Genomic DNA, 18878 nt, shown 5'->3' with positions numbered 1-18878 from the left:
TCCTGATGCGGTGTCAATGTTCTTGTGTCCACTACAATCTTACAACACTTGTAAATAAAAAATTGTAAGCCAGCTACACACAAAAATAATCCTCACCTTCTCAGCCCTCCTATGATCATCGGCCTTCTGTGCCCACAGAACAGTAGAGATGAGGATTTCGCAGGTGATGCTGAGATGAGAATTTGCCCAGAGATTTCCATTCTTTGGTCTGATAATGCAACCACCACGTAGTCCCACTGGCATCAGCAGCTATTATGCAGCAGCTGCATAATCAAGTATTTATTGGAAGAGGTGGAGAGAAGGAAGGACACGTTTGTCCCCCGTGTTCCCAAATGGTGGAGGCAACCATTGGAAAAAGCAGTGTGATTCTGATGTGCAGCTGTGGCCCCCTGTTTTCTGACTACTCTCTAAGTCTGATGAGAATGCAATGCCATGATAGAAAAACTGATGTTGGTGCGAGTCTTTTGGGAACCCAGCTTCACATATTCCCCAGCTAACCCAGATTTCAAAGAACAGTTCTGCTTAGGGTCCTCTGCTTGGCCTCCTCTGCAGACCTACATTCCCAGCCTGTGGTTCTTGCTTATATTCCACAAGCCATCGTGCCTAGTTCTACAATGACACATAAAGAGTATTCTGGTGCATCTCAAGACATTTCCTTGGACTATGACCAACCTTGAAAAAAAACTTACACTTCAGTACAATGAACACACACACACACACAAACTTCAGCTGGTTCAATGTCAGTGATGTGTGTAAGGTCACCTTCAACATACTGACCAACAACAAAACCAAGAGAGCGAGGAATCCAAGGGATTCAATCCATCCTAACAGAGGTGGTTTGAATAGCCCTCTGGAAACGCTTCTCTCAGTGTGTTAGTGAGGATGTCTAAATAACTAGCTTGGAGTACATGCCTGAATTTCAGATGGCTAAATTGACAGAGGTTAACCCTACTCTTTATCGCCCGTCTAGATTTGTATAAATCGATGTACCAGGTTTTGGATTTTTTTTTATTTCTTTGTTTGCTACAGTCCTCCATTATCTAAAATCTCCTCACAGAGAATTTACAGACTGGGATCAAATTGCTTTTTAATGTTCTTCTAGCCTTGAGCTTCTTAAACTTCTCACAGTTTATCAGACTTTCCAGAAGTCAAATAAGCTCTGCAGCTCTTTTCTGAATGCCTTTGCATCTGCCAGTGTTTTCTGCTACAGGCACTAGTGAAGGTGATGTTTCCCTCCAGCATTATCACCACTGCTAGTGAGATAACAGCTCACTAATTAGCATCTCTTCTAACTAGCATCTCCATCTTTATATACTCAATAATATAATTAGCTTGCTTAGCTATCACACAGTGTAGGAAATACATGGTGTGTAGTTGCCTAATGTATTCTGGTATCTTAGATGGTTCCAGGACACTCTACCAGCAGTGCCTACAACTGAACAGTCAGGCAGGTGATGTGCTTTTACCGTGGACCTTATCTCCCCTGTTTATACTACGTAATACAAAATATGTGACCTCGGAGCTGTGAGGCAGGAGCGCTGCTGCCCAGGTAAGGTGTTCTAAATTTCAGATACCAAAGCAGAGAGCAGTATGCTCTGTCTTTAAGAGCCTTGTTATAGTTTGTCATATGGCTAATCTTTGTAACACATTTGCAAGTCTTTATGGAACTAAGGGAGTGACAGGTAGAAACTGCATGGAGTGGTAGCAGTTTGTAAATCCTTTAATGACCCCTTTGTCTCCTCTCTGGCAGTCTCTTAGAACCTCGCCAAAGCACTCGATCATGTACTGCACTGCACAAGCAAACCTACTCAGTGTGCTGCCATGTCATTTCCTCACATTATGTCAGGTGAGGAACAAAACCCAAATGGAAAAATCAGCGTTCACTTATGTTTGTGTGTAGAGCACATTGCACTCAGACTGTTGGAGCCCTAATCTACAGCCTTCTGTTCACCTCCACTATCCCAGGCTTACTGCCTCCCAATTTTCAAGGAGGTCTGATCCCCTGGAAACTGCAGCCTGTGGGGAGGGGGCTGGCCCAGCAGTTTCTTGCTCTTGTCAAATACAGGGCCCTCTGCAACAGGTAAGCTTTTCTGCCTCATCTCTCAAACTGAAATAACAGAACGCACATAAGCACTGTGAGGATAAATACATCTCAGACTATCAAGTATTCATTTACTTCTCTAACATATAGGAGCAGAATGTAACTCTAGCTATAGCCAGTGGTCATGAGAACTGACTTTAAGAAATATAGGATAAATGCTAGCCAGTTCCTTAGTTTTCCATTATTTTTGTTTTCTAAAGCTTTCCAGACCACGTTTGCACTAATCTAAATGGAATATAGGAACTAAGAAAATGAGAGATTTCCCATGCAACAAACACTGGAAGATCGGGACTTAAATGGGAAGATGTGGATTACTTTTGTCACTACCCTAATGCTGAGCAAGCCCTTCTTCTGTTACTTTACTTGTCTGTAACCCCTCCAAAACCTGCCCCATTTCAGCTAACATCATCTTGTGGATATACTCGAGTTAAGTATTTGGAATAATTGTTGGACTGCTTCAGGCACTTTCACTCTGAGTTCCTTTTACTTTATGTATTTCCAAGGAAAATAGAAGAGTCAACCTGAGCGACAGCTGGCAACTGATGAAACAAATTTTTTTTTGGTTTCAATAGCATCACAATTTGTTTGTATTTTTAACACATTTACAAAAAATCATCCACATTTTTATCTTCTTTTAGTAGTGCAAGCAAACAGTGGGGCTCTTTTTAGCTGGAACGCCGTTCTTACTCTGAGCGTTGAGAGGCTTCACTGACCAGTAAAAAAGAAAAAATCAATCCCCAGCCCCTCACATAATTTTCTTTAAAATGTCTAAAAGAAAATAAATTAAGCAAGCATTTTTTTAGATGGTATCAGTTATTAACTTCAGCCACTGTTTGAGAGTTTTTTGGTGATCAGAAAGGGTGAATTCTGGCTGCTTTCCAATCAGAATTTCTTTAGAATATTTTAGGTGGAACTGTGACTGAGATGAGCTGCTAGCATAAGACTGATAAAAGGTACTGTGCTCAGCAGCTCCCAATGATGTATCACATCCAAGAGCTGAGAAGTTGGGAATGCAATGGCAAATAACTTGCCGCCCTTGTCTGCATGACTGATTAAAATCTGTATCACTAATCAACCTAGAATATACTTAATGACTTTAATTAATTTACTGTAATTTTTGATGAAACTCACTGCAACTACTTTTCCACATGCTGCTACTTGATAGTAATGATTTTCAACAGGAAGGAGGCGGGCTGTTCACTGTGTTTCAGCTCTCAGAACAGCATCACTTTAATGACTGCAAAGAATTGCTCTAATGCAAATCCACCTCAGTGGTATGATTCGCCACTATTAACACAGACAAAGTTCCCTTAACTATGAAGACTCCTTTGTGCATAAACTACTCAGCTATGTACTAGAGCACCCATCCTTCAGAAAAATTGCAGGCAGACCTTACACCGTTTTAGATTTAAGCCCATCAATCACTGTTCTGCAAAGTGATTGTACGAACCTCTGAGCAAACACCTTTCCATCGCTGCTTTTAATGTTTGCTGTAAATGGCCATGTCTCCACCACTATTCCATCTTTCAGGCTCTTTGGAGCCTAAGTAAAGGTTACCAGTACGCACAAACAACAGGAAACAGATTACCCTACCGGGACGTCAGGTGAACTGGTCTATTTATTTTCCACATAGCTACTTTTTACATAGGTTCCTGTAGTTTAAGATGTGTGCCCACTTTCCACCAATTATTCCTGTGATGCTGCTCTGTGTAGGCTACGTAATTGTGCTGACTATCCTGTCTTCTCTGATGTTTAAAGTACTATCTCTCAGGCTTGCCTACTTGTTCTGTTTTGGGATCGTGTCATCACCTGCCATTGGACATTGCCATTAGTGGCATTTTTAATTGTTTGAGCTGCATTTGTCATCTTCCTGCTGTTTAATGTCTTAAACTTGGGTTCACCTCCCTAGCATTTGTGATTTCCAAGAAACATTTTACAGTGGACTTCAAAGTTTTTTCAGAGGCATTTTTTTTTTCAGTGAATAGATTTTCTTTACAATTATGGTTATAGATACCTGTGTACATGTATTTACGACAATGTTGGTCACATAACTTCTCCAAAACATTTTCAGTTCTTGAAAATGGTTTCCTGACTGGCATGTGTTCTCTCCTGACCTAATGGACAGTAAAACAACTCTAATGTTCCCCAAATTTCCATGCTTTTTGATCTATTTTGCTTTTGAGACTTAAACAACCATTTATCTGATACTTTCCTAATGATGAATTAGACTGTGTCTAATTTCTGGCCTTTTCTTGAACTGTGCAGTGAAAGATCATTATAAAACCAAGGTCATACAAACATGCTTTATCACTTTTCTGATGAAATGCCTAATTGCTTGCTGCATCATGATCTAATCGGGGAACAGTAACAATTAAAGTAATGATGTGGGAGATCCGTGACCTCTGCTGTCACTGCAAATAATTGTCTGACACTGTTACCATTTAAGGTCACAGATTCAGCATCATCACATCAGCTTTTTATGATTATTGTTTGGAATTCTACAGTGTGCCATTATTTCATGCAGAAGTGTTAGCATACTTGAACAGATCTTCTGCAACCCTATAACAGAATTATTACATACAGCTGTTGTTGAGTAGTAACTGAGAATAATGAACTGGTCTGTACATGACCTTCAGCTGTACTACCTGCTTGTTCCTCCTTGAGTTAGGAGGTAAGTTATCTGTTTCTTCATAACCAAAATACATGCTGGAGTTGACTTTCCCAGACATTGACAGCAATGGGATTTTAATTCATAGGCTCTTATTTCCACTGGATTTTTGCTTTCTTCTTCTTCATTCTCACTTCTGTTAAAAACACACAGTGTACATAGATAGTCATTTTGCAGGTTTTTAGTAGTTTTCTGGGGTGTAGCCTATTTAAGATGGACAATATTCTGTCCATCATTTCCTTTTTTTCCCCCTTCTTTAATTTTTCAAGATATATTTTCTTTCAGTTCTGGAATCTGGTAAGTTATGCTAAATTTCCTACTCAGAAATCCTGCTGCAACTTTCCATGAATGCAGGAGGGCTTGCCTGTTTGGATCAGTATCGCCAGCTCCTTGCCACTTTCCCTTTCATCTCTTCTGCCACCTGCAAAGTCATTGGCTGAAGCTATTGATTATCCGTCTCACTTCCTTGTCCATCTGCCTTATTTAGATTCTAGAAAACTAAAAGCAATTAATTGCATTTTAGTAGTAATAATTTTTGGTCCCTGCCAGTTAAAGTTTAACTCGGCTGAGGCTGCATAATTCAATACAAAGTATGGGAGCAACTCTCTCATTCTTGCGTTTGCCAGATACAGCTGCTCTTAACAATATGTCAGATGCAGCTAAGCTTATTTGCAGCTACATTTGTATTTACAGATCTAAATCAAGGGTGACTGTGAGCAGCTGACTTGGATTTTTAAATGCAGATATGAAGTTCAAATCACCCAGCCTGGACACCTTTAAAGTGCTATTAAGAGAAATGGACAGACTGCTGCATGAATATATATATGTGAGTACTTTTCCTTGAAGCTCAGCAGTTGCACTCAGCTTATTTGAAAAGCGCTTGGGGATGCTTTAAAGTTTCTCTGTGATGCTTCAGAATCTATGTGAGGAGCTTCAGAACAACCTAGTCATTTTATTTCTCAGTGCATATATAAAATGTATGAAAAGTGTATGTGCTGTTGAGCATCTGACTCCAAGGTGAAGGTAAGGGGTAGGAGAAAGAACTATCCAAATAGCTCTAACTGTCTTTAAAATTAAGTGGTGTTTGCTGCGAGAGAAATTATGGGTTTTGTTGATAAAACTTGTGATGTCACACTCATTCCTGTGTATGACACTATAGTGTTGTTACATTATACAGTAAAATTGCAGTCTTAATTGATTTCTTCTGATTTCACATGAATTGCATGCTGCTATCTGCTACTTCAGCAGTTACACTCTTGATTTGTTATTATCTAGATAAGCTAAGGATCTGGCTGCAAGAAAATCTACTCAAAATATACAAGAAAATTTAAATATGGAAGTTGTTCAGAATTGGTTTCCAGTATTTTGACTAGCTTTCATTTCTCAGCATGCAGAGTTCATTTATCAATAACTTTCAGATATCCATTTAACTACTCACTTTTCTACTAATTGCTGTTTTCTGACAATTCATTACCATATTTAAGATAGTTAAATCCCTTTAACTGTACAGTCAATTTAAAGGGAAGACTTTCATAAAGTTGATGAATATGACGGTCCCAGATTGATGGATAGGCTGAGAAGTAACTACATAGGGAATATCGATCATCTCATATCCAATGAATCTGCAGTTTACACAAACGTGAAGAAATAAATGTTGCATTATTGGGTCTATAACTTACAGAACAAAAGCAAAAAGAGAATAGGCATGAAATGAACCGTATGTATTATTTATGTATCAACAGAAGAAGCAGTGTCTATCAACATATAGAAGGATTGCTGGGATTCAGACTGAAGTGGTCAGAAGCCTTGCATATTGTCTTCATGTCAGTAGTGAATTTCTAAAAACAACAAAAAAGCACTCATTTATGTATCTTGAATTGTTTAAATAAAAACTATGAAATTCAAAATAAAACCTTTCCATTTAGTTGCATAATTATAGCGTGGTGGCAAGTAAACAAGCATTGGAGCATTAAGGAATTTGAGGTGCTTGCTTCCAAGTCTCCCACCCGTTTTGCTGGTCTCCTGCCCTGACATCACATAGGAGTCCAGGCAAGAGAAGGGATACGCAATGCAAAACCAGTTTCATGATCTGGCTCTTCCAGGAGCAGAAAGTGATTTCCCTAGTTTTGTTTTAGTTTTTAAGCTTCTTATGTTTTTACAGCTATGCGGGTCCTAGCAAACAGGCAAGAATATTGAGAAGAAAATTATTTAACAATATCTGTTATTCTAAATTAATGTCTTTTGAAGGGAATGTAAGTGCACGTGTAATTGTAGATGTTGTCTGATACCCTTAATGTTTCTTACTAGATAGATACTCCAGGATGTTAACTCTTAAGTAGTTTTCTCATAAAAGCTCTCATAAAACAAACTATAGTGCTTTGGTTTGCCATACTTAGTCTTGAGTGTAGTTCAACAGTCTAGCTAGGGGATGTAAATAAAAACAGTGCCTTGAATGGGGCAGATTTTGTTCACTCTGTTCCTGTAAATATTTTCTATCAAGAGCAGTCTCTTCACAGAATCCCCCTGCCACACTGCTGCAGAGTGCTTTTTCTGGATGGTGGCCATGGTCACACCGCACAGCTGACCCACTTCAGAGCCAGTGTCCCAAGCTAGGTGACACTGGCATGATTGTGCAGCTCTTTGAAATTGCTGAAGCACAGCACCTATCAAATGTGGGTATTTAGCTCCAGTGATAACACGTATTCTGTTTCAAGATATATTATCAAACGGAATTATTTCACATAGACGTTTACCCACCAGCACAGTCTTTATTCCACATCTGTGGGTTTTTTTAAAATTATTATTATTTATTTTTTTTTTGTACAGCTACTGTGGACATGCTTAGCTACTTGCTAGCCTTTAAACATACTGGCAGAGTTTGTTTTTATCCCCCTCTTTTTAAGTGATTTGATAGTCACTTGAAGAGGCATGGAGTAGTGGTGTGCTACAAACGATTCTATTTGGTGTCTGAAAGACTCAGAGGAATTCACAGCAAAAGCAGACTGCAAAATCTAATAAGGAGAAGTAAAATAGACTTGCCTTTGTCTAGCCCATTCCAACTGCATAAAGAAAAAAAGCACAGGCTCACCCTGCTGGGCTGGTAGCTTTCCTGATCCTGGACAAGCAGCAGATTTCTGAAACTGTGACTCCTGTAGCTTAACATACTCAGTGCAGACATTGCCTCTGTGTTGTGTTGTGCAGACAGGCAGGGATGACAGAGGCAAAAGATAGCGTTGAAGACTGTATGCCCTTTGATATGCCTCTGTGATGGGTGTGAGGTTTAGGATCAGCAGAACAAGGTAGAGAGATGATCAACAGTTCTGCTCCCACAGCTAGAACACAGTGCAGCCATGGTATGTCTGGAAAGCTCTGCCAGGCTCCCCCTCCTCAAACTTCCTCTTAATGCAGTCTTCCTTGCTAGCTTGACATTTTTTTAGCCATTATTAACTAACAATATTCCTGTGGTAGTGAGAACAATTTTTTTCAGTGGTCTGGATTTTGATTCCTCAACTTAGAATATTCCATTTTACTGCTCCCCGGCTCATGCTTTGTTGAGCAGCAGGAATTCCTTGCTGCTTGTTGCTGTTTGATGTCCAGCTGTTAAAGCCTGCCCAGGCTAATTGGACTGCAGGTTCTTACATGGACCAGTAAGCGTGGAAGGGCCTGGCTCATGCACCTCAGTGATGGCCCAGACGGAGCACCATGAGGCAAACCACAGCGGTTTAAGCTCAGTCACTTGCAGGCCTCTTTTCTGAGTCTGTGATGGTGTTTGGACTGCGGAAGGTACATCCACCAGGACCCGGACTCAGACCACACAGGCCTTTGTACAGCCCTCAGATGGTTTCCATGCTAAAGAAGAAATCAACATCAGTTGGGCCACAAAATCCATACACTACATGATGAAGCAACGTTATTCTAAATCAGGCTCGATGTTTCTGAGATTAATGGTTTTCCTTTCTGTCCTTACACAACACTGCAAGCCCTCTGCAGCTCAGCCAGCAGCATGTATAATGCATTCCAGACTTCTTTAGAAATAATAATATTATGACTGTTCATGGCCCTCTTTGTCTCAAGTAAATAACAAAGTGGTCTGCTAAGACAAGATGTTTAAACATCTTGGGGATGGTTCTAAACACTATATACTATGACTTGCTTGATTGTTTGCTCTGACATCTCTGTTTCAGTCATTGGTTTCCTAGCCAATTCACAGAATCACAGAATCATCTAGGTTGGAAGAGACCTCCAAGATCACCTAGTCCAACCTCTGACCTAACACTAACAAGTCCTCCACTAAACCACTAAACCATATCACTAAGCTCTACATCTAAATGTCTTTTAAAGACCTCCAGGGATGGTGACTCAACCACTTCCCTGGGCATTCCAATGCCTAACAACCCTTTCAGTAAAGAAGTTCTTCCTAATATCCAACCTAAACCTCCCCTGGCACAACTTTAGCCCATTCCCCCTCGTCCTGTCACCAGGCACGTGGGAGAAAATACAAACCCCCCACCTTGCTACAGCCTCCTTTAAGGTACCTATAGAGAGCGATAAGGTCGCCCCTGAGCCTCCTCTTCTCCAGGCTGAACAATCCCAGCTCCCTCAGCTGCTCCTCATAAGACTTGTTCTCCAGACCCCTCACCAGCTTCGTTGCCCTTCTCTGGACTCGCTTGAGCACCTCGATGTCCTTCCTGTAGTGAAGGGCCCAAAACTGAACACAGTACTCGAGGTGCGGCCTCACCAGAGCCGAGTACAGGGGGACAATCACTTCCCTAGCCCTGCTGGCCACACTGTTTCTTATACAAGCCAGGATGCTGTTGGCCTTCTTGGCCACCTGAGCACACTGCTGGCTCATATTCAGCTGCCTATCAACCAATACTCCCAGGTCCTTCTCTGCCAGGCAGCTTTCCAACCACTCATCTCCTATCCTGTAGCTCTGCTTGGGGTTGTTGTGCCCCAGGTGCAGGACCTGGCACTTGGCCTTATTGAACTTCATACAGTTGGCCTCAGCCCATCGGTCCAGCCTATGCAGATCCTCCTGCAGAGCCTTCCTACGCTCGAGCAGATCGACACACACACCTAACTTGGTGTCATCTGCAAACTTACTGAGGGTGCACTCGATCCCCTCATCCAGATCATCGATAAAGATATTAAAGAGAACTGGCCCTAGTACTGAGCCCTGGGGGACTCCACTGGTGACCGGCCTCCAACTGGATTTAACTCCATTAACCACAACTCTTTGGCCTCAGCTACCCAGCCAGTTTTTAACCCAATGAAGCGTACACCAGTCCAAGCCATGAGCCAGTTTCTTGAGGAGAATGCTGTGGGAAACGTTGTCCAAAACCTTACTGAAGTCAAGGTAGACCACATCCACAGCCTTTCCCTCATCCACTAAGCATGTCACTTTGTCATAGAAGGAGACCAGATTCATCAAGCAGGACCTGCCTTTCATAAACCCATGCTGACTGGGCCTGATCGCCTGCTTGCCCTGCAAGTGCCGCGTGATGACACTCAAGATAATCTGCTCCATGAGCTTCCCTGGCACTTAGGTCAAACTAACAGGTCTATAGTTTCCCGGTTCTACCTTCCGGCCCTTCTTGTAGATGGGCGTCACATTTGCTAGCTGCCACAGCATTTAAACTAGAACAAGAAAATGATGAAATATTTAGCACTTACATCAACTTTTTAATCCAGGAAGTTCCCAAACTACTTTACAAATCATAGGTTAATCCTGACATTGTTCTTGGGATGCTTTCTTACACTTTCAGTCCTCTGCAATAGGAGACTGCAATAGGGAGTGCTGCTTTGATTCCTGATATACAAGAATCACTTCCCCATTATCACAATGTACCGTCTTCTAGAATGTTTTTTTCCTAACTCTATTATGATAAATGTAGTACAGGAAGCTAATAACTTTGACAACTTTTGTTGTCATGAAAACTTGTGAACTTTTTTGCAAAATGTTTTAAACAGTATTCAAGTTTTTGTGCCCTGGGATATATGCATATCTCACAGGATTAAAAAATCTTTTTTCTATTTTCCTGTTTTTTGAGTTGAAAGAAAGCCCATCTGCAAACTGGAGCTGCTCTTATGGCATGACACCACCCATATATATGTAAATGTGTTTGTGAGGTGCTGAAGAAAAACACTCATTTTCTCTGTGACTGGAAAAGCAGGGATAAGTTTAAGACACTTCAAAAATGTGAACACAAACTGAGAAGTTGATTTTATAACTGGAATCTTGCTGTTACCAAAGCAGTTCAAGGGGCTGGTGTCATCATCTGCAATAATGGAAATTCAAGTATAAAATGGAAAACAAAAAGATGTGAATAATTGAGCAATCTTGAAGACAGTGGTGGAAATGATAAATCCTTTAACTCCATTGCACTTCTTCACTAACAGCATGATTAAATTTTGAGAAGACAGTACTAAGGTTGTTCATCAAATATAGACTGCAGCAGAAACAGACTCTAAATGGAAGCTAAACTTAATTTATATATATATTGCAAAATTACCATATTTTCCATGTGTATAACCTGCAGATTATCTAATGGAGAAATAAATAGCCAGGGAAACTACTCTTACTCCCTACTGTCTTACCACTTGCTGTAGTACACAAGTCTATTTTTCTGAAAGACCTCTTTACTCAAAAGCTTCTTCCATATGCTAATGCCCTACCTACCGTGTTTGTGAGACACCTGTGCTGGGTCTGGCTAGGATGGAGTTAATTTCCCCCACAGCAGCCCATATAGGAATGCAGTGCTCTGCACCTGTAGCTAGAACAGCACTGGTATCAAACCACAAACAGCCCTGATATTGCACCAGTATTTTGTCTATTGCTGTGCTGTGCACCACAGCACCAAGAGTCCCTCCAGCCCCCAAAGCCAGCAGGCTGGGGATGGGCAAGGGGCGAGGAGGGGACATCACCAGGGCAGCTCACCTAAACCAACCAAAGGGATATGCCATACCATGTGGTGCCACACAGCAATAAAAGCTGGGGAAGGGGAAGGAGAGGGGAGGCTCTTGTTATGAAGATGTCTCTCCTCCCAAACAACCACTACATGTATGGAGGCCCTGCTTCCTGGGACATAGCCAAATGTCGCTCGTTGATGGGAAGTAGAGAATTTTTTTTTTCTCTGTGCTTCCGTGTGGCTTTTTTTTTCCTCTTTCTTTTCCCTTTAATTAAATTACCCTTACCTCAATCCATAAGCCTTTTATTATGATTTTTTTTAATCTGTCCCGCATGTTTTTCTCTCCCCTTCTTCTCCTGAGCAGGGGGAGTGAGAGGGCGCTTGTGGTGGAGCTCAGCTGCCCAGCAGCGTAAAAACACCACAACATCTATGCACTTAGTTGAACGGTTGTAAGTTTCAAAAAAGTAGCAGGTTATAAACTTGAAAATATGGCATTTCCTGTAGTATTTTATGTGCTGGAATACAAGGGATAAACATGGATTTGCTAAGGAAACATCTACTTATTTCTTTCATTGGGCAATGAAAGGATTTAGAAAAAAAAATAATGTTATGGGAGCTGATGGGATCATACGCACACAGTGCAGTGGGGAAGGGGTGAGGGTTACAACAGCGATTTATCAAGGCTCATCTCCTGCAAACACAGGAAAAGGAGCATGTGTGATATGCTCACCTGATCCTAACATACAATCCCCGCTTAATGCTTCAAAAAAAGCAAAGAAAAAGAACAACAAAAGTCAGTAATGGAAATTGATTAAGAATCCTTCAAAAATTACTGGACAGTTTCCTTTGATTTGTAAAAGTATGGCAGAACAACCAACTAGTATAGCCAGGCCTAATATTTTAAATATATAAATACAGATATAAAATAGTTATTGCATTTTTGTATACATACACAAGTATGAAGCTAAACCACCAATACTGTATTACAAACGTTGGTTTTAAGCTGTATGGCAATTCCAACTAAAGACTGGGAATTTCATGTGCAAAAAAGCTGCAGGGACTGGAAGAAGGAAAAAAGAAGGGAAGAGGAAGAAGAGGAAAAGGAGAATGCTTATAACTAAGTACAAGGAAGTATCTCTCTTATGGAGCATTATTGGGACTCTTCCATTTAGACACCATCTGCTGTAATATAATGGTCCTTTAAGTCTGAGCTGCACTGAATATATTCAGTCAGTACTGACTGCTACACCAAATGAGCTCCTCTCTCACTGATCCTTTTCCTTGGTCATACTATTGTTACCTTTTCTATCACAGAAATCTTCAACCCTTTTTGCTCTAGATTTTCTTTTAAAACTAAAGAGCAAGTTATGAAATAAAAGGACTGCTGCTGATATCATCCTTTTTTCAAAAGAGTGCTATCCAAAGGTTTCAGATCAAGACCAACACTGTGTCTTTATATGCTCTACAGCTTCAGGAACTGCCGTCATCTTTTTCACCCTGCTCATTCTTGGATCACTTTATTTTGCCAAAACTCGGTGTCTAGCCCTCTGGAACACTTCTAAATTGCACTGGTGGCTCTGCACCCTTTCCTTTCAGGACAAGTCTAGAAAACTCTTGCCATGAAAAAAATCACCTGCCTCTTTTGACACCTCATTCAGAGTATTGGTTTATTCATCTCTCTTCCTTTAATTCTGTTTTCTTTGGTAAAAACAAAAATCATTCAATGACATGTTGTCCCGTGGTTATCAGTCCTTAGTTTCTTCTGTTTGTATTTTCTGTTCTTGCTACTCCTGAATCTGTCTCCCATTGGGCATGTTTTTTTTCTTTTGTTTTGTTTTGGTTGCATTTAACTTTACAGTAGCCTACTTGTGTCATCCTGTCAAATGAGATTAAGGTATGCTTTTTCAGCTATGCATATAGAAAACTAACCTGGTTTTCACATTGCTTCTGTATCTCATGCCACAAATGGTGTGGATTGGTGATATCTCACATTGAAGTTATTGCACTGTTGCTATTTATACAGTCTTTTAAAACCAGACCAACAGACATGTAGATACACACAGCAAATTGTCTTTGGTACCAGACGAAAATTAACTTTATAATGGTTGATGCAGAAACAAAGATTTGTAATTTATTTGTACCACAGAGCAGAATCACAGAATGGTTTGAGTTGAAAGGGACCTTTAGGACCACCTAATTCCAACCTCCCTGCCATGGGCAGGGACATCTCCCACCAGACCAGGTTGCCCAAAGTCCCATCCAACCCTGCCTTGAACACCTCCAGGAATGGGGCATCCACAGATTCTCTGGGAAGTCTCTGCTAGTGCCTTGCCATCCTCTGAGTGAAGAATTTCTTCCTTATACTTAAACTAAATGTCCTGGTTTCAGCTAGGACAGAGTTGTTTTTCCTCCTGGTAGCTGGTAGGGTACTGTGTTTTGGATTTAGGATGAGTGTGTTGATAACACACTGATGTTTTAATTGTTGCACAGCAGCTCGTACACCAAGCCAAGGACTTTTCAGCTTCTCGCTCTGTCCTGCCAGCGAGCAGGCTGGGGGTGCAGCAGGAGCTGGGAGGGGACAGACCCAGGACAGCTGACCCAAACTGGCCAAAGGGGTATTCCATACCATATGGTGTCACGCTGAACAATATATAGGGATGGCTGGCTGGGGTGGGGGGACTGGCTGCTCGGAGATAGGCTGGGCATCGGTCAGTGGGTGGTGAGCAATTGCATTGTGCATCACTTGTTTGTACGCGTTATTATTAGTATTACTATTATCACTATTATTATTATTTTCCTTTCTTTTCTGTCCTAATAAACTGTCTCTATCTCAACCCACAGGCTTCATTTTCCTGATTCTCTCCCCCATCCCAGAGAGGGAGTGGGGAGGGTAAGCGAATGGCTGTGCGGTGCTTAGCTGCCAGCCTGGTTAAACCACAATGCTAAAGCTCCCCTCTTTTAGTTTAAAACCAATACCCCTTGTCCTATCACTACATGCCCTTGTAAAAAGTCTGTCTTATAAGCTCCCTTTTAAGGGGGCAAGGAGATCCCCCTGGAGCCTTCTCTTCTCCAGGCTGAACATCCCCAACTCTCTCAGCCTTCTTCATATGAGTGGTGATCCAGTCCTCTGATTATCCTTGTGGCCCTCCTCTGGACCTACTCTAATGGGTCGATGTCTTTCTTGTGCTGGGGGCCACAGAGCTGGATGCAGTATTTCTAGATGGGACCTCATGAGGGCAGAGTAGAAGGGGAGAATCACCTCCCTCCACCTGCTGGCCATTCCTCTGATGTTGCAGTCCAGGATACAGTTGGCCTTCAGGACTACAAGTGCACACTGCCAGCTCATGTCCAGTGTTTCATCCAACAGTACCCCCAGGTCCCTCTCCATAGGGCTGCTCTCAATTAATTCATCCCGCAGTCTGTACTTATGTTAGGGATTGTCCCAACCCAGATGCAGCACCTTCCAATTGGCCTTGTTGAACTTCATGAGGTTCATGTGTGCTCACTTCTCAAGTCTATCCAGGTCCTTCTAGATGGCATCCCTTACCTATATAGTGCCAACTGCACCACTCAGCTGGGTGTCATCTGCGAATGAGCTGAGTGTGCTTGATCCCACTGCCTATGTCGTTTATGAAGACGTCAAACACTACCAGTCCCAAGATGGACTCCTGAGGGACACCACTTGTCACTGGCCTCCACCTGGACAGAGAGACGTTGACCACCACTCTCTGGGTGTGGCCATCCAGCCAATTCCTTATCCACTGAACTGTCCACCCTTTAAAATCACTTCTCTTCAATTTAGAGACAAGGATGTTGTCTAGGAGTAGTAAAACTATTTACCACTGAAAAATGGCAGCATCTGTTTCTCTGAGAGAATAATATTAAAAGATAATTTAAAATACTCCAGAATAAGAAATCACTCCTAAGCAGTAATTATGTAAGACAATTCACAATATAAAGAATTATGTGCTACGTTCTCAAATGGTGTCACTCAGCCTGAATTTGCAGAAACTTCCAAATGCAGATGATTGTTCAAACTACAAAACGAGAGTCAAAAAATACATCACAGAATGGCTTAACATACTTACCAGGCAGATGTACTCTGAAAAGACATCAGAGGTGGGCTTAAAGCATCTCCTTTTAAAGTATGTACTGTCTGTGACGTTTGAGGCTGTGGCTGAGGCTGAGTTTGAGGCTGTGTCTCTGGCTGAGGCTTTGTCTGTACTTGGCTTGGATCCTGAGCAGGGTTAATCCATCGGCTCTGTCCTTGTGTCATCCACTTTCCCTGGATTCCCCACCGTGCCAGGTAAAATTTGCAAATATCATAGTTCATTGAAGAGTAATATAAAAGGTCCAGTACCAGCAAGATCACCACAAAAAAGCCATAGATCCACACCCCTAACAGTGCACTGTAGTTGCTGTGAAAGTAAAAAAGGCAAAACAAAAAAGTCATGTAATATGTGTAGTGGTCATTGTAGTAAAGGTTTTTTGTTCCATTAATTATGTAAAAATAATATATAGATGAATGATACCAAAATTTTGTTTGAAAGAATGTCGTAAAATATTATCTATTATTTTAATCTGTCTAAATACTGCTGTATGCATGACATGGGAGGCTTTTAAAAATTAAGGCCCCCGTCCTGCAAACATTTTTATTTCTCTCTCATCTGTGTACATATACCAGTATATAAACGTAGTATGTGATTAACTTTGATGCTTTAAGTGATACCATTGATATACAAATGTTTGATGGGTCTTATTCTGTCTTATTCTGCAAATTCTCTCTCAGAGAGCCACCCTTCTGGAAGCAACAGGGCATTTATACGAGTGAGGATTAACAATATGAAAATATGCTGTAATCATTGAACCCAAGGGTGCCTCTACTATTGAAACATTCACTGCTGACAAGCATTATAAACCCCTTGTCTTAAAAGCTGTTTAACGTGTTTGGACTTGCTCTGAATTTTATGACTAATAATTGTTGGCTGCAGAAGAGGCTTTCAAGAGCAACTGCTAAAGATCCATTAGTTAGCTTATGCTCAATTTAGGAAGGAAGAATATGGACAAGATTGTATTATATAATGCATTCAATAAGAAAGAAAATACGTACTATGTTTGCACGTTCATGTTGGTGTAGCTGTAAGGTACATATGGGTAAAGGCAGTGAAAATTATCAGCTGCCGGCATGATGCATGGAGCTTTGTAGCTAAGACAGGTGAGTAAAGTTACTAGAGGGCAAAGAAAGGAAGAAAAGGTATAAGGGATCAACAGTACAGAGATCAAACAGGGGAAAAAAGCTAAAGCTCTGCTGGCGATGCAATATTCTTAAAAGAAAAAAAAAAAAAGATTACCAGTTATAAATGTAGTTTGAATTGGAAACTCTGTGAGTGGGGAAGACAAGACCAGAACAGAGATGGGAAGAAACAAGTAAGAATGAAATTGTTAGGTACGCAGAGAAAGAAGGCCGATCTAGACCTAAGAGCTTATGTGGAAATAATGTGTAGTAGAGACTATAAAAACAAGAGCAAGCAGAAAGGATACTAGTAAAAAGTATCATTAGGAAGACAATCTTGGGGGAAAATGACATCTAAGCATATCAGCAGGCAGCCCCCATCTATTCGAACCTGAACTTACGTGAATACAACTGAACACATGTTCAACGCTGCTCTCTTTCACAGACTTTGAGGGAATTGTTGTATCAGAACATTGATCAAAACTAAAGTGCTCTGAGAGGAAAAAAGCCTGAGAACACACATTATAGACACAAGCCAGAAAGATATATTGACAATTTAAAAATATGTCCCAAACCTTTTCAAACCTAAAACTTTTCAAGTCTCTGCTTCGAACTTTCACTTCCATTTAAACTTTTGTACAGATCTTCCATTTTATAAATAAAATCAGCATTTGAAGATAGAGATCAGATAAGAAAACAGAATTTTAATTTGTGTTGCTGCCTGTCAGCAATTACTGAGACTGATTTTCCTCTCCAGTAAATGATTCTTCCACTACACTGATATAAAATGCTTAGATTAAATGGGGTTCCATAGCAAACAACTGTGAGTAATGAGAGCTGTTAATGGGCCCTTTCTGTCTAACTTTATGATCATTCATTCTAGCCTAGGATTTTTAAACTTTTCAGTAAGTTTCTAGGAGGATCAGAAATAGACAAAATGTAGTGATTCTGAAAACTCTTAACTCAATAGTCTTTGCCTCTGCTAAAGACCTGTACCCGTATGCCTAAATTCAAAAAACAGTGGGTAGGCTTTTGTAATGCATTGAAATCATTGCAGTCCAAAGCACTTGGAACTGTAAGTGGATTTGGTTAAGCTAGGCTTCTCAGCAGTGGTACTCTTCATTTTCAGTGGGTTTATCCCTATTGGAGTAAAATTCTCTATTTTCTGCCAATATAAATAAAAGGGAAGTGAAGGCCGGAGAAGTCAGGAAGAAATCCACTGTGACAAATCCTGTTCCTATTCATTACTAGTACCAATGCATGTTAGGAATAGGTGTGCTGTATTTGATCCATAGTAAGAATGGAAATGTTAGAAAACATGTTATTTTTGTTTTGGCAGCAATTTGAGAGGCAGAAACATTTCTTTCAGTTACCTCAGAAGAATTCTTTTGTATTTTAGGCATTTACTTTTACCCAATGAACTTTAGTTAGTGAAAATTTGAGCTATTTTGAGAGTTCCAATTTAAAGCAACAATTTATTAATCATGCCATGTGAGAGCTCTCCATCTGCTCCTTCTAAATAACATCTGTTTCTCACAAGTACAAAACTGAAAGACTTCTTTATTTAAAATAACACAGTGGGACTATAGCTCTATCAAAGGGGCCTTGTGACAAATCGCAAGCAAAATTAATACGTAGTATGCTTTGTACACAGAGGGAAATGCCATACTTTGATATATTTTGTTTCTCAAACTATTAAGATGGTAGAAAATACTAATTTTGCTGATGCTTACTAATCACATTAAAAATTAAAACTTACCTACAAATTATGAAGATGCCGTAATTAGAAAATAAACAACCTTACTTCTGTATCACTGAGTAACAGTAGGGCCAGAGACATGGCAAAGAACTGGGAATCAAAACACCTAGGACATGCTCTCATTTCATTGAACTGAATAATTTAACAGTAAAAGTTTCATCTTACAGTCCAATTTTTCTGTACTTCTGTGCAGAAGTTTAATTTCAATT

General features: G+C 40.6%; 1 protein-coding gene and 1 long non-coding RNA gene across 18 annotated transcripts in view; one reads left to right on the top strand and one right to left on the bottom strand.

The window, feature by feature from the left end:
• LOC308198583 overlaps nucleotides 1–18878 on the top strand; it is a 117056-nt gene that overhangs the window by 28335 nt on the left and 69843 nt on the right. Inside the window, exons 3-6 of the long non-coding RNA XR_013954021.1 lie at nucleotides 1401–1549; nucleotides 1751–1846; nucleotides 1966–2080; nucleotides 5463–5595. This is a non-coding gene — a long non-coding RNA (uncharacterized lncRNA). The remainder of the gene's footprint in view (nucleotides 1–1400; nucleotides 1550–1750; nucleotides 1847–1965; nucleotides 2081–5462; nucleotides 5596–18878) is intronic.
• Nucleotides 1–18878, bottom strand: part of SHISAL1 (shisa like 1) — a 162986-nt gene that overhangs the window by 96115 nt on the left and 47993 nt on the right. For 12 of the 17 annotated variants that reach the window (XM_080601121.1, XM_080601123.1, XM_080601128.1 and 9 more), the window contains one exon: nucleotides 15766–16095. In XM_080601121.1, coding sequence (XP_080457247.1) covers nucleotides 15766–16095 — 330 coding nt within the window. The other 5 variants (XM_080601132.1, XM_080601119.1, XM_080601124.1 and 2 more) reach the window with 5 other exon arrangements.

This window comes from Anser brachyrhynchus (genome assembly GCF_964034855.1).
Source record: "Anser brachyrhynchus genome assembly, chromosome: 1".
Classification (NCBI taxonomy): Eukaryota; Metazoa; Chordata; class Aves; order Anseriformes; family Anatidae; genus Anser; species Anser brachyrhynchus.
The sequence above is the reverse complement of the archived record's forward strand: the minus strand, read 5'-3'. Positions and strand labels throughout refer to the sequence as shown.